General features: G+C 41.6%; 2 protein-coding genes across 32 annotated transcripts in view; both read left to right on the top strand.

Annotated features, from left to right (window-relative positions):
- CAMTA1 (calmodulin binding transcription activator 1) overlaps positions 1 to 4,635 on the top strand; it is a 981,226-nt gene extending 976,591 nt beyond the window's left edge. For all 31 annotated transcript variants that reach the window (XM_054662341.1, XM_024356107.2, XM_024356106.2 and 28 more), the window contains one exon: positions 1,392 to 4,635. In XM_054662341.1, the coding sequence (XP_054518316.1) occupies positions 1,392 to 1,455 (64 nt within the window). In that variant the 3' untranslated portion in view covers positions 1,456 to 4,635. The remainder of the gene's footprint in view (positions 1 to 1,391) is intronic.
- Positions 4,636 to 6,219: 1,584 nt separating this feature from the next.
- Positions 6,220 to 16,364, top strand: VAMP3 (vesicle associated membrane protein 3). The gene is given in 5 exon segments (NM_001246583.1): positions 6,220 to 6,318; positions 8,386 to 8,455; positions 12,096 to 12,254; positions 13,055 to 13,106; positions 14,553 to 16,364. Coding segments are annotated over 5 exon segments (303 nt in total). The 5' UTR covers positions 6,220 to 6,316; the 3' UTR covers positions 14,573 to 16,364.
- Positions 16,365 to 16,640: the final 276 nt, after the last annotated feature.

Here is a 16,640-nt window from a genome sequence, read left to right as displayed (position 1 = left end):
CGACAAATCCACCTTTTCCTGATCATGCTGTTGCAGTAGAGTATGGTGTCCTAAGAAACTATTGCTCCTATTTGGCTAAATCAGCCTCTCACACCCATTTTTGGGAAACAAATGTTATTATATGGTATGCAGTACCACAAACTGTGACTTACACCACATGCATTGCCTTACATTTGATCATTCTGCTATTAAGGCAGGTTCGTAATTGTCAGTGTAGAGAAATACTCTTAGAGCAGACAGCAGCTTCCCCAGCACCCCATCTACATCAGGTGGCCATATCCAAAAAAACTGAAACTTATTTTTATATTAAAAATTACAGATTGGCAGTGATAATTAATAAGTAATTTGCTGATGTGAACTTTCCATGACTCAGTCTATAACAATGTTACTTAAATTTGTTTACTACAGTATGTTTGATGAATAGAACAAAGTACCTTATCAGTATTGCACCCTATGGCTGTCCATCTGGGATCACTGGGAGGAGGAACCTAAATGTCTTTTTAAATTATAATGTGGAATGGGAGGAAAGTAAGGAATTATAAAAATCAAAGTCTCCACAAAACCTGTGTGAAGGAGTAGAGTTGTACAGATGTATGATTAGGTTCAAGAAAGCTAACAATCTTGAGTCTATGAACAAAGCAGTAGTAGCTTAATCCCTAGATATATTAAAAGCTAAATAGGCCGGGCGCGGTGGCTCACGCCTGGAATCCCAGCACTTTGGGAGGCTGGGTGGGCGGATCACGAGGTCAGGAGATCGAGACCATCCTGGCTAACATGGTGAAACCCTGTCTCTACTAAAAAATACAGAAAATTAGCCGGGTGTGGTGGCGGGCGCCTGTAGTCCCAGCTACTCGGGAGTCTAAGGCAGGAGAATTGCGTGAACCCGGGAGGCGGAGGTTGCAGTGAGCCGAGATGGTGCCACTGCACTCCAGCCTGGGTAACAGAGCGAGACTCTGTCTCAAAAAAAAAAAAAAAAGCTAAATAAATGCATGTACAGTTTCCCTAATTTACATCATACAGAGTGATAGGACATTAATGGTGGTCCACGAGACTAAAAAGAAAGTTATTTGAATAGTTAAATTTTTATTAAGATAAACATGTGATTGTCACACTTGATTTAATACATTAGACTTTGATTTTGCTCTATTCTTAGAGCGCTTGATGTAGAGCAAAGCTTTAGAATGATTTTTTTTTTCACCTTAAGTAGGGTCACATCTTTTCTTTGAATATTTTCCCCAACAATTTCACAGGAGTTTCTTTTGCCGTCAATCCTCAAAACGGTTTTAGTCTTGGCTTTTCAGTTCAGAGGGAGTGGTAATACCCCTTTCCTTTACTTGGTCACAATTCACTATAGAGTTATCGCCTGCTGTTTTGTTTTGTTTCTCTTCCAGAGTGAAAGAATTGAAAAAGGCCAAGGAACTTGAAGACATACAGCAGCATCCCTTAGCAATGTGACATTGCTTTTCAGACTGTTTTCATTTCTGTTTTTAGCAGAGACATGCAACAACAACACACGCACACACACACACACACACGTACACACACATACAAAATCCCTCTGCAGTTTTGGGGAGATCAGCTGCAGGATTTTAACAGGAATGTTTTGGTCATTGCATTTGCACTTTCATGGACAACTTTTAATTTGATCAGCAAGACATCTTGGAACTCAATCTTCTGTTGGATCACGGGAAATCAAGACACCCAGGAGGAATTGAAAGAGGCTTCCTCTTCTCAGGAAGAAGCCATTTCCTTCTCATATAGGGCTGTATTCAAACATCGTGTGGAACTGTACAAATATTTATACCAAAAATATAGATAAGAAAAGGTGGGGCTATACTAGCAACAAAAAAAGAATGCTGTTCCTGCACCTGCCGGTTATTTCCAAGAAGCTGAATCTTTGGGACTGATTCTCAGTGGAGGGCTTAGATCATACAAAAATCTTTATTGGGTCCGTGTGTTCTCATTTCCTTCACTGTTTATTTTTGTTTGTTTGTTTGTTTGTTTTAATCTCTACAGCACATTTAATGCAACTTTTGAAATCTGCAGGTTTTTAATGTCTTGTGGAAATTTGCAGAGGGGCAGGTGTGTGGTAAACGGGTAATGCATGGGAAATAATGAGAAGCAGCTCACAGAGTTTAAACTATTTTCTTGTCCCCACCACCTTCCAAGAACCTGCGAGGGTAGTAATCATCTTGTCCCCTTTTTCATGTTCAGCACTTTAATTTTTTTGCCTTACTTTCAATGTGCAATGAGAATTACTTAAGAGTTGGTAAAGCATGTAGCCTTTTTTAGTAACCTTGGAAGCTGTAGTAATTCTAAGGAATCATGAACCTTGCCTGGACATTTGCCACCTAAACGATCAGTGTGGTGCTGCGTTCTGGCCAGTAAATTCCATGTTTTTGGCTATATCTCATCCAAACTGAGCAGTTTCTGTGTATATATAGAAGGTAGAAATGAAAAGTGAGAAAATATTTGAAAGGGATTATATTAATTGCTAAATATTTTATTCACAAAGGTCAATAACATGGCAAGATAAAATTATTTGTATAGTTTTGTCTGAATGAGCAAGAAAAGTGTGGATGTACTGTTTGTATATATTGTATATATTAAAACAGAGATATGTGCATGAAATCAAGAAAAAAGAAATGAACAAAAGCAAAGCATTAGTGGCTATGGTCTGTAAAATGAAACAAAAAAACTTTATTTCACTATAAGAGTACTTTATTTTAAATGTTCTTTAGGAGAACATTTTGCTAAAGCATGACTAAACTGCAAAAAAAAAAAGAGCTACTGTATTTAGACTTAGGAAAAAAGGCAGAGTAACATTACTTAAAAAAAAAAAGGATATGTTTACATTTAATTTTGGCTACCAGGAGTTTAGTTTATTTTATTTAAAATTTTTTTGCCAATGGTGCCAAGTAATGTGAATGCTAATACTGCTTAAGAAAATTAAGTTACTTTTGCAAAACAGATAATCATAAGATGAATCAGTATGTAGCTTAACACCATCCACTCACTCCAACAAAGAACACTTAGAATGATAAAAAAAAAAAAAAACCTGACAAAAGAAATAGTATGAAAAGTAGAAAAATGTCACGTTTCCATATCTCCTGCTGGAAATCAGAAAATATAATAAAATTGCACACAAAAAAAAAACAATGAAAAAGATGCAGACTGGTCTTTTAGAGATGGCATGGTATATTACTATTTCCACATAATGAGGAGCCAAAGAAATCTGATGCTTTTAACAATTAAACTGCTAATGTTAAATTGAGAGAATAAAGTTCGTATTTGCTGATGCCAGTTTAAAATTCCCAGGTTACGTCTGAGGATCAGTTGGTGTAAAGCTGAGATGTTTTTTCTTGGTTCTGGCTGCCAACTGTGAGTTAAAACTCAAGGCTTGTTGTGAAGCCTAAAAATATTCACAAATAAGCTTTTAAACTGGTGTCTTTGGAAGGAAGGTAGATACAAAAAGATTGTGGTAAAAACTGGGGTCAGTGCTCTTGGTGCCTTTTCTATAATTGTACTTGTTTTTTAATTACTTCCTTTCACTGCCAACCTCGAATTACTGTACAGTATATGTCTTTCTGCTTGTGATCAGCTTTGACAACAGTGACAGCCCCACAACTAGTAGCCACCTGTACATTTGTAAACTGACCTGACTCCATTTTGTTTTTAAATGTGTGGGTTATGTTGCAGCTGTTGCAGTCCCCCAGATACCTATTATTTTACACAATTTGACCTATAGGAGGACACTGAGTAATTTACAAACACAACTGCATTCATAAATGGGAATAGAACGTGAAAGCCAGCTCTTTCAGAATATCCTCTATTAATACTGAATTTAGATATCTTTATTCCATTTATTATGGTACAAATAACTGATGTTTTAACCAGAGTAATGACCTCAGTGGATTTGCTTTAACCCTCACATTTTTTTTTAATGTTTCACATGTTACATTATTAGCTGAATACGTTAGAAAATGACAGATGATAGAGACTTCCATAGAATTAAGAGGGTTCTCATGGAGGGGATAGGAAGTAGGTTTAAAGCCTACCAGTGTAACCTACCAGTACAACTGTGAATCCTAGGTGAGGCAAAAATGCACTTCCACTGAAACGAAGCATTTCTGACCGCTTTTTCTTGGTTATGAATCTTAATTTCGAATATAAGATGATAGGTAAGCGCAGCTTTCTTGGATAATCTGAATTCCCAAGTGCCAGGAGTAGGATTTCATTATAAAATTAATAGCTAATCTTATTCTATCTCCTGAAGATTTAATTGCTATTGTTACCCATTCGAAATCAGCTGTACTGTGTGAACGAAATAAAGACAATAATACGAACCCCTCTCTGGCTGCACGGTCGCTTATGGCAGTTCCACACAGTAGTTGGCGCCCAATGGGGGGTCCCTGAGACTTGCATGTAAAACTAGTCTAGATGTCTTCTTTTTTTGTAAGTTTTATTTTTGTAATTGTGCATGTAAAGCATCATTGAATCAATGGATCTGTTGAAGAACTCAGCTGCTGGAAACCATGCAAAATGTTTTGAATTGCCCTTAAAATATGGAAAATGTTTTCTGAATGCTTTATATTCTTTCTGCTGTAAATTAAAAATGAAGAAAATTTCCCCATACTACGTGTGTGTTTTGCTTTAATATGACCGGGTAGTGAAATCTAAGGTGATGGGCACATGTTTCAAAACATATGTAATAATGTCAAGGATTTCCTTCTGATCCAGATGTAATGTTTTGACATTGAATGTTACATTGTTTCAGCTAGGTCCATGAAAGAAAAAATGTCTTCCAGCCACCATTCAGAGAGCTTTTCCCCTATCTTTCCAGGCACCTCTCAACATGTCAATCATTTGTGTAAGGCAGTGCAATTATTTGAAAGATAAAGACATTAATTTAATTCACCTTTTCAGTTACAATCCTCTAAAGTCTTCTAAAAGGCATTTTCCAGCAGATTACGAACGTCGTCCTTTCTGAGTATTGTGTCATCGCCGCTCCCTTCCCTTTCACTGCAGAGCCTCTCCTTATCTCCCTAGTGCTCCCTCTTCCATCTAATCCATCTGGCCACTACTGCCAGAGAAATTTTGCATCATGGATCTCCCACGTCCGTGAGTCAATGGTTTCCAGGGCCCACTACAATTAAATGACATTTTTCTTGTTTGTTTATCCTGTTTATTCAGTCTTCTTTTCACTTGTACCCAACCTGCACCCTCTAGGTGGTCTGTGCACACTGCGTCCATTTTCACTGCTGTCTTTGTTCATGGTGTTTGCCCAACCCTTACTTGGAAAGTTCTTTTCCACTAGTACCCAGCTCAAATCCCACCGCCTTTGTGACACTCTCGTTTATTCGATATATACTAACGTTTCCCTTTTCAAAGTATTCTATTTAGAGTTGGAAAAAACAGCATAGTATTTAAGTACTGTATTTTTCACTTCTCATCTAAGAGACCCACCAATGACCTATTAGTGTTTTATTTTTTGGTGTAGGTAACTGTGTTGGTAGGAATATCTCAGTAACAAATATATACAAGGTAACTCACTGCGTTCAGATTTGTGCTTCCCTCCCTTCGACCAAAACCTGAGGAGCTATTCTGTGCTAGGGCCTGAAAATACAGAAATAAAGGAACTACAGCCTTGATGCCAAGGCTCTCGTAAGCAGATTATAATATGATCTGCAGTGACAAATATTTGTGTCACCGATGAAAACATGAGCGGGAACCTAACCCAACCCCATGTGACAAATACCCGAAATGGACTTCCTATTTCAACTACTTTCTTAGAGAAACATGGTGCCCTCAGGATCACTAGGTTACTCTGGAACACTCAGCAGAAGCCAGTCATCTGTCTCTAATACTGTTAGAAATGGTCCCGAGCCCAGAATAACATGATTTGCCCCCACCCTCACTTATCCACGCAGTCCCTCGCCAGTGGCTAATGCACCACGTTTACAGACCACGTCCCCAAGGGCCAGCGCGGACGGCGGTGCGGAGAGGGAGCTGTATTGACCTGCATTCTGCGTTTCAGAGCCCGGACCGCCCTGGGACCCCTGTGGCCCTCAAGTTCCCAAGTGACCTCGTCCGGGGAGGGGACGTCTCGCTCTGACCCCGCCCTGGACGCGCCCACCCACGACGCCCCGCCCACTTCCGGCGCGCCCCCTCTGCGCCCCGCCCACTCCCCCGGCTCCGCCTAGTGACGTCTTTGCACCGCGCCGCGCCGTCCCGCCCATCTCCCTGGCCTCCGGTCCCGACTTCGCTTCTCTACTGACCCCCTCTCGTCGCCGCTGCCGCCGCCGCAGCTGCCAAAATGTGAGTGACGCTACGCGACGCGGGCGGCTTCGGGCCCCGCAGACGGCAGCTCGCGCTGGGACCGCCATACTGCCCAGTTGCCGCCGGCCGCCACTCGGACGCAGGCCGGGGCTGCGCGGGGATCCCGAGGCCTGGGGGTGGGCGGTGGCCCTTGGGTCGCGGGCTGCAGACGGGCCGGGCGGGTCCCGCGGCCATCGGGCTGACGCGGAAGGGGCAAGGGCGGGGCGGCGAGGCGCTTCCCGGAGGAAGTGAGCTGCCCGCCCGCAGCCCGCTCCTCGCCCGCTCCTCGCCCCTTCCCTTTCTAGTCCCCGACGTCCCTGAGAGGAACGGGGACGACAGCCCTGGTTCGGGAGCGCCCGCTCTCGGCCCGGTGCTGCGCTGGGCCCCAGAAGTTGCGAAAGAAAGGACCTCGGCCCTGTCCTGAGCCCCTATGGGCCGAAGAGCCCCTTGCCTAGCTAGGGGCATCTGCACTAGAAAGATCACTTAACCGTGGGCCTTCGCTCTCTTAAGCGAAAGCATCTTGCAAACCCGTGCTTGCAGTGGTAAGACTCAGAGAATGCTAATGGTTAAGAATCACAAGGACTCCCTCTTCCACCTCCATTCTGCTCATTGCTCACCGTTGGAGGAAGCCCCGGGTTTCTTCCAGGAGCTGGGGACCCCCCCTCGAATGTTCCTGCTGAGGCTGCTGTGCCAATAGATCACAGTGGTTAAGATCTAGAGCCAAGGTACACAGGACCTAATCTAAAAACAAGCTGTCCTGCAGCCAGCTGTGTTGACTCTAAACCTCACTTTACTCATCTGTAAAATAGGAGTAATATTCCCCTCAGAGAGTTATGAGAGTTAAAGGAGACAATGCATGGAAAGAGTCTAGCACCACGGCATGGTCCTTACTTATCTACCAGACACTAAACTCCGTGAGGACGGTGATGAGATCTGTTGTAGCCCTGGTCATTGACACATGACAGATGTAAAGTGACTGTTCAAACAGTCCATCAGACCGTTGTATACCAAGGCACATGCTAGGTGCTATCTAGGATACAGAGAAGAGAGTAAGAAGACCCAGGAACCTGTGATCTATTCGAGGAGGCGGGACTTTATACCTGAAAAACCAAAGTGATACTTTCCAAGTAATGGAGCCAATAATGACTTCAGAGTCAGAGTGGTTAAGAAAGATCTGCATGGGGAGAAATAAAGCCTTTGATGAAGATTTTAAAAGATGAGTACCTTCCTGGGCCGGGCGCGGTGGCTCATGCCTGTAATCCCAGCACTTTGGGAGGCCGAGGCGGACGGATCACCTGAGGTCAGGAGTTCGAGACCAGCTTGACCAACATGGTGAAACCCCGTCTCTACTAAAAAATACAGAATTAGCCGGGCGTGGTGGCACATGCCTGTAATCCCAGCTACTTGGGAGACTGAGGCAAGAGAATTGCTTGAACCCAGGAAGCGAAGGTTACAGTGAGCCGAGATCGCGCCATTGCACTCCAGCCCGGGCAACAGGAGCGAAACTCCGTCTCTCAAAAGAGGGGGAAAAAAGAAAGAGTACCTTCCTAAAAGAGGAGGCATTTCTTCAACACACCTTTCCACTCACACCACCCACTCCCTGCATCCCAGTGTTCCTGACTCTGTTTCTGTAAATTAATCTATTTTTCCATATTGGAAAAAGGGCGTTCTGTAACTGTTTGTAACTATGGAAACAGTTCCTGCCACAATGAAAAGATCAGGAAAGTACTGAGTACATTCAAGCAGATGTGTGCCTTAGAACAAGTTTCAAAAAAGGACAGTAGAGCTTACCTATCGTGGGATCAGATACTTCAGGGATACAAAGTAGGTCCTATTAAACCTTAACGTTTGTCCCTTTAGTAAGTGGGACAGTCTTGGAAATTATAGAGAAATTAGAAGAAATGCAATTAAAACTTTTGTTCATTGCTTCGGGAAGAATTTCTTTTTCTGTTTTAGTTCTAATGTAAGAGATTGTTAACAGTGAGAGTCCCGGAGTAACATCTTTATACTTAAGAAAATGTATTTGGAATCGTAATTTACTCATGCTCATGCCTTTACATGTTCCAGGTCTACAGGTCCAACTGCTGCCACTGGCAGTAATCGAAGACTTCAGCAGACACAAAATCAAGTAGATGAGGTATTGCTCTGAAATGTTGGAAATATGAATTTTAAACAAATATGAGTACTCTGGAAATCTGTTTAGAAAAAGTATCATCAAAGTGTGAATGTAAAGCAAATTCTGACTGTATCATAATTGTAACAAAACTTTGCTCCCTGCTGTGCTGGAAGATCTAATCTAAGCAAAAGTCAGACTTTCTAGGTTTCATGCTTGTTTTCCTGTGATAGAAACCTGCTCATAACATTTAGCTCAGGAAAAATAAAAAATCATATGCCTAAAACATGAACATCACTCCCTGAGTGCATTCCCCAAGAACCACTTTATAAAATAGGATAATACAATGTTAAGGATTAGGTCTTTAGATTGCTCAAGCCAAGACCAGTTCTTCTGATCAGATTTTTTATCAAAATGCTTTGTCTTCTTACTAATTGTCCAGCCTGAGCAAGCCTCTCTGTAGAATTCATCTCTAATGGTTGTCCATTGACACACACAAAGTAGATACTGTCAAACTCCATTAGCTCAGCAAATCTCTGTTTGTAGAATTCTTGAGCTAGAGGAGCTCCATCTTTTGTTCTGCGCTGTATGTGGAGAACCACAGCAGAAGATTGAGAAATTCAGACTAGTGTTTCCACATTCCTAAAAGCCGTCACTGTCCGACAAATATATTTCGGTCTTTCTGCATTTAGCTGCCCTGAAAAAACAGTTAAAGTTATGTCAGATACTGTTGTTAAATAATATAGTAATGTTTTGATCTGATGGTTTTGTTCATGAACTTACACAATTTTAGATTTTCACAGTAAGAAACACATTGTAATTCTGTCCTGCCTGGAAATTCTGTTTACTTACAAAATCAAATTGGATTTTTTTTTTAACCAAAGGAATTTTAAGGAGAGTTGTTTTTTATTGAGGCAAAATTACCATAACATACAACTAAACATTTTAAACTGTATATAATTGAGTGTTATTTAGTATATTCATAATATTTTGCAACCATTACCTCTTTCCATTTTCAGAACTTTTTCATCACCCCAGAACACCTCATGCCCATTTAGTAATCATTCACTATTTCCCCTTCCTCCCATTCTCTGGTTACCTCTAATCAGCTCTCTCTCTCTGCGGATTTGCCTGTTCTGGGTATGTCATATAAAAGGAATCATACAATATGTGGCCTTTTGCATCTGCCTTCTTTCACTTAGCACAAAGTTTTTCGCATTCATTCAAGTTGTAACTGTTGTACTGTGTTCCTTTTTAGGGTTGAGTAATATTCCATTGTATGTGTATACACAATTTGTTGAGCCATTCATTTGTTAATGAGTCTTCGAGCTGTTTCCACCTTTCAGCAATTATGAATAATGCTGTTATAAATATTCACAGGAAAGATTTTGTTTAGACATAGGCTTTCATTTCTCTTGAATGTATACCTAGGAGTAGCATTGCTAGGTCATAGTAGCTGTATGTTTAATTTTACGAGGAACTGCCAAATTGTTTTCCACAATAGCTGCACCATTTTATTTTCCCACCAGCAATGTCCAAGAGTTCCTGTTTCTCCACATCCTTGCCAACACTTGTTTTCCATTTTGATTATAACCATCCTACTGAGCTCTTTGGGTTTTCATTTGCGTTTCTCTAATGATTAGTGATGTTAAGCATCTTTTCATGTGCTTATTGGCCATTTGTATGTCTTTGAAGAAATGTCTGTTCAGGCTTTGCCCATTTTTTAATTGGGTTGTTTGAGTTGTGAGAGTTTTTTATGTATTCTGGATATTAAATCTTTCTTTATCAGACGTGATTTGCAAATACTTTCTCCCATTCTGTGGCTTGTCTTTTACATTTTTTTTTATTTTTTTTATTTTTTTTTATTTTTTTTGAGACGGAGTTTTGCTCTGTCGCCGAGGCTGGAGTGCAGTGGTGCAATCTCAGCTCACTGCAGCCTCCAAGCCCCAGGTTCAAGTGATTCTCCTGCCTCAGCCCCCAGAGTAGCTGGGATTACAGGCGCCTGCCACCTTGCCCGGCTAATTTTTTGTATTTTTAGTAGAGACAGTGGTTCACCATTTTGGTCAGGCTGGTCTCAAACTCCTGATCTCAGGTGATCCACCTGCCTGGGCCTCCCAAAGTGCTGGGAATATAGGCATGAGCCACCGCACCTGGCCTGATAATGTTCTTTGATGCACAAAAGTTTTTAATTTTTATGAAGTCCAATGTGTCTGTTTTTCCTTTTGTTGTTCTTGATTTTGGTATCTAAGAATCCACAGTCAAATCCAAAGTAATGAAGATTTACCCTTATGTTTTCTTCTAAGAGTTTTATGGCTTTAGCTCTTACACTTAGATTATTGATCCATTTTGAGTTACTTTTTGTATATAGGGTGAGGTGGGGATTCAACTTCATTCTTTTGCATGTTAGCTCTTCAATTGGCCCAGCACTGTTTATTGAAAAGACTGTTGGATGGCCTTGGCACTCTTGTCAAAAATCAATTGGCCATAGATGCTTAGGTTGACTTCTAGACTCTCAGTTCTATTCCATCAGTCTATATGTTTGTCCTTATGCCAGTATCACACTGTTTTGATTACTGTAGCTTTGTAGTAAGTTTTGAAATTGGGAAGTGACTTTGGGGAGTACTGCCCTCTTAGCAATATTAAGTCTTCCAGTGTGTGAACATAGGATGTTTTCCCATTTAATGATGTCTCTTAACAATTTCTCTTAGCAATGTTTTCTAGTTTCATTGTCCAAGTCGTTCACCTTTTGGTTAAATTTATTCCTAGGTATTTTATTCTGTTAGATGCTATTGTAAACACAATTGTTTCCTTAATTTCCTTTTCAGATTATTTGTTGCTGGTGTATAGAAACACAACTGATTTCTATGTGTTGTTGTTGTACCCTGCAACTTTGCTGAATTTGTTAGCTCTAGCAGTTTGTTGTGGATTCTTCGGTATTTTTTATATAGAGAGAATCATCTGCAAATACAGATAGGTTTATTCTTCTTTTCCAATTTGGATGCCTTTTCTTTCCTTGACTAATTGCTCTGTTCAGAACTTCCAGTACAGTATTGAGTGGCAGTGTGAAAGTGAGCATCCTTGCCTCGTTCCTGATCTTAGGGGGGAAGTCTTTCACCATTGAGCATGATATTAGTTGTGGATTTTCCCATAAATGCCCTTTATCATATTAAGGAAATTCCCTTCTATCCTTAATATGCTGATTGTTTTGATCATGAAAGAGTGAGCCCATTTTTTTCTAAAGTGAAAGTTTGGCTCAAAGTAATAAAATGCTGACCTGAAAGAACAATGTGCCCGTAGATTGTCTTTGAAGTCTCTGTGCCTCCATTTTTTTGAGACGGAGTCTCACTCTGTCGCCCAGGTTGAAGTGCAGTGGTGCAATCTCACCTCACTGCAACCTCCTCCTCCTGGGTTCAAGCGAGTCTCCTGCCTCAGCCTCCTGAGTAGTTGGGATTACAAGCGCCCAGCACCCCTCCCGGCTGATTTTCTTATGTTTGTAGTACTGAGAGAGTTTCCTCATGTTGGCCAGGTTGGTCTCGAACTCCTGACCACAGGTGATCCACCCACCTCGGCCTCCCAAAGTGCTAGGATTACAGGCGTGAGCCACCGCACCTGGCCCTGTTCCTCCATTCTTTGTGCATTACTTGCTGTGATCACACTCATCTAGGTGGTGGACATAATGCGAGTTAACGTGGACAAGGTTCTGGAAAGAGACCAGAAGCTCTCTGAGTTAGACGACCGTGCAGACGCACTGCAGGCAGGCGCTTCTCAATTTGAAACGAGCGCAGCCAAGTTGAAGAGGAAATATTGGTGGAAGAATTGCAAGGTAATTATCTTTTAACTGACCTTTACATTTAACCCCCCTTCTCCATTCTCAGAGAATTAACAGGCTACAGATAATGGACTTTCACGACTCTGGGAGGTGGGTTTGACTTCCTCCACATGGAAATGTGGGTCCACTGTGAATCCGAAACATTGACTGCGTACCCTTTCCTGGCCCCACACTAGGAATCCTCTATGTGCTGTGGCTGATCTTCAGAAGATGCAGGTAGAACAGGAATATCCAAAATCACTCACAGTCATCAGCCCCTCCCAACCCTCTACCCCAGCAGGGCCCCAAACAGATAGGAGAGGGCTGGAATTGGTCAGTTTTCTTGTAGTTCTGTGAATGGTTCCAAGGTCAAGGGAAAGAAATGCTAGAAAGCCACAGTGTGCCCAACAGAAGAGTAGAAAGCAGCTCTCCCAGGAGCACGAGCCAAAGCAGATTTTATACGGTTAGCGTGCTGCAACCAGATCCAGATGTATCCTGTCCTCTGCCTTGTTTACAAGTGACACTTTGAGACACAGGGCAAGCTGAGCAGCCTTTCCATATGTGGAAAACTTGTATACACAAACAAATGCCTAGCTAGAGGCCACACATCATTTGAACATCTTTTAAAAAGCAGATAAGTTACCTTCAGGCCCTAATTGAGAACATTTAATTTAGGCTTTGGAAATTATTAATTACTCCAGACTGTATGCACCTGAATTTCCCTTTCAGTGACTAGACGAATATTATATGATACTCTTCAACAAGCACATTATGTCTGCATTTGAAATGTGATATGGACATATGTTTTGTTACAGATGTGGGCAATCGGGATTACTGTTCTGGTTATCTTCATCATCATCATCATCGGTGAGTTACCCTTTTCTAAACTGATTGGAAAAGTCTTCTCCATGTGTTCACAGACCATTGATTTTGTGTACAAGAACTCAGATTAAAATTTCCCTCCGAAATGTTAGTTTTGGCTAGGTGTGGTGACTCATACCTGTAATCCCAAAGCTTTGGGAGGCCAGGAGTTTGAGACCAGCCTGGGCAACATAGCATCTCTACAAACAATTGTTAATAATTAACCAGGCATGGTAGTGCACACCTGTAAGTCCCAGCTACTCAGGAGGCTGAGACAGGAGGATTGCTTGAGCCCAGGAATTCAAGGCTGCAGTGAGCCGTGATCATGCCACTGCCCTCTAGTCTGGGTGACAGAGTGAGACCTTTTCTCAAAAAAAATAAATGAAAGGTTCCTTTATTCCAGGGTTTTCAGTTTTCTTTAATAAATGTTTTAAGTACTTGAGTTCTGTATAAATCTGAGATTTGATATAAACATTAATCCTTTGAAGTTAGACAAAATCTATTCATTTCCACTTCTTTTCTCTGAATATATTTTTTTCACATATTTCCTTTTATGTAATGTAGTGGTTAAAAGCATGGAGTGCCTGTGATCCGTCCTGGTTCCACCACCATCCAGCTGTATGGCCGTGGACAAGCAATGTAATATCTCTGGGTTTCTGTTTCCTCATTTGTAAAATGGGGATAATAATAGTCCCTGTCTTGTTTGTTTGTTAAAGGACAGATCTGGTAAATATATAAAAATTGGCCGGGCTTGGTGGCGCACGCCTGTAATCCCAGCACTTTGGGAGGCTGAGGCGGGCAGATCACGAGGTCAGGAGATCAAGACCATCCTGGCTAACACGGTGAAACCCCGTCTCTACTAAAAATACAAAAAATTAGCCGGGTGTGGTCGCGGGCGCCTGTAATCCCAGCTACTTGGGAGGCTGAGGCAGGAGAATGGCATGAACCCGGGAGGCGGAGCTTGCAGTGAGCCAAGATCATGCCACTGCACTCCAGCCTAGGTGACAGAGCAAGACTCCGTCTCAAAAAAATAAATAAATAAAATAAATAAAAATTGCTTAGGTTGGTGCCTGGCATATAATAATAAAAATAATAGCTATATAAATAATATATATGTATACACAAACACACACACAACTATTATTATATAATATTCAAACAACTCACTGCCATCTGTAGCCCAGTATATGAGAACGGAAACATGACTTCTTTCATTGATAGATGGATGTTAGTGGATGTTTCCTTTTAGCAGGAAGATACAGTTACTTGGATCCTTTTGACTCTAGTCTCCTTCCTCTAGCCCTCTATAGAATGGAGAGAAGCCAGTAGTAGGAAATCAGCCCAGTCTAATTTCTGATCACATTTAGACTGCAGCATTGGATGTTGGCTTGGGATTCACTCTGAGAGACTAACCTGCTGTTTCCCCTGCCTTTTTGCATCTCTCCTCCTTAGTGTGGGTTGTCTCTTCATGAAGAACCAGCGGAACTCAAAACTGCTGTTCAAGAAACCTCTTCAAGACTTTTGACTTAGAACCTGCTATATTATCAAGCTTACCTACTGTTATCTCTAAAATATTTTTTTTGTGTTAATGTAAAGTTGAATTTCTAGGAAACGTGCCTTTGTTTTTTAATATGCACTCCAAATTAGAAGGCCGGCCCCGTCCACATTTTGCACAGTGCCTTTACAGATTTACGTATGGGCTGATGAAGAGGCCTTCTTAAGTTCCAGAGTGCTATAATCTAGATGTAATGTTGTCACTAATTAATTGCCATTACTCCCAGTTAGTTACCCTTGTCATTTGGCATTATTTTCAGAACCACATTTTAAACCTTTGGGTACTCAGATTTCCAACTTATGCCTTCCAGAAAAAAACACTACTGCCTAACACAAATCTGTGATAACAGGCTGTGCCTTATTTTGATAATTTTCTGATTCCGTAGAAGAGAACCCTCTACTTTTTGTAAGCACTACTGACTTGCTGTATTTAAGATGCTGGTGAAGAGCTTTTGCTCTTGCATTAGATTTGAAGATGTTTACATTGTTGTTATTGTTATGTATCACTTGCTAAAAATATCGTTTTAATCAGAGATAACCTCTTTAAAAAAATTTTTAAAGAACTATGGCTATGACCAAAGCTTCTATTTTGCCAAAAAGTTAAATACCGATAAAATAGCCTTAAGTGTATTCCTGACAGTTAAATTCAGAAACGTGCCAAATGGAACTCAAGGTGCCCCTTCAGAATTAAAATCATTACCTTGTGTGTGAACCTTCTACATCTTCATAGGCCTTTCTTCCTTTTGAAAGGCTGTAGACAGTGTGGCTCCCCTTCTGATTCAGTATTTTGCATGGGGGTTAGAGAAGGTTTGAGGTAGACTCTGACCGTCTCATAAAAGAGTTCTACCCAGCAGTTGGCAGATTATCAGCTGTGGACTCCAGCATGTTTCTGATAATTATGCAAGCAACAATTCTGTAGCCTCAAGTAAGACCACCTGTGAACTTGATCATTATCTGGCCCAAATATGAAGATAAACTATAACTTTGGAGTTTGTTTCCTATTTGTATTCACATTCTGCTTCCTAAATCAGTTTTCTAAATTCTGCCTGCAATTAGGCATTGGTCAGGGGTGAATGGCTCTTTTCACAGAGAGTAGCCAACCAGAGACCTTTGCTTTGATATCATCAACTGCAGAGAATGCTGTTGATGGGAATGCTGGAAGCAGAAACTTTGTCATCGGAAAAACTTTTCTTGTATGCATGAGACTCAACATCAGGATCCACAGCTTAAAGATGGGAATTCAGGTATGAAAGAAAACAGGCAACAGGCAAGGAGGCACTGAGGGAGAAAGACACAGACTTTATCGCTCTGTGGCTCATTGTTACTGGGATATTCTAAAACTCTTGTTCACATGCTATTATGACTTATAAAGCAGCAACAGCTGAGGCGCACCAGGACACAGCTTCCATTTCTTTTAACGTCTGTTCCCTTAACATCGCTGAAATGATTTACTGTTGAAGACATGCCTTGCGGTGTGGCCAGCTGTGAGGAGAAAGCAGCTGGCAGTGTTAGGACATTAGCCCACCTTCAGCACAGGGTCTCTGGCCGGGTCTGACTCAGAAACCTTGGTACTCGCCCCTTGGCCACAGTGCTCAGACCCATGTAACCCACTGGCTCCTGCATTAACCCAGAAATACCTCGCTTCTATCTGTGCACTTAGCTGGGAACTTACCCACTGTAATCACCTAAATAAAGTGTTTATAAACATGATTGTGGCACCTGTGCTCCTTGTAGAGGAATAGCTGCACCTGGTCCAAGTCCTAAAACTGCCATTCCTTGCTGCTCCCCATACCTGTCCCTTAGAAGCCCCGAAACTGTCTCCCCCTTTTCTCACCAGCCCCTCTCTAGGTACTCTACCTTTTGGTACCCAGCATTTCCCCATACCCCAGTGAACAGAAGAAAACCACTCCCCTTGTGAAAAGTGCTTTTTAGTACAGGCGATGAGGAGGAAACTGGCTTTTACACAATTACCAAAATTCAGGATGT

The sequence above is a fragment of the Pan troglodytes genome, chromosome 1 (genome assembly GCF_028858775.2).
Source record: "Pan troglodytes isolate AG18354 chromosome 1, NHGRI_mPanTro3-v2.0_pri, whole genome shotgun sequence".
NCBI classification, from domain to species: Eukaryota; Metazoa; Chordata; class Mammalia; order Primates; family Hominidae; genus Pan; species Pan troglodytes.
The sequence above is the reverse complement of the archived record's forward strand: the minus strand, read 5'-3'. Positions and strand labels throughout refer to the sequence as shown.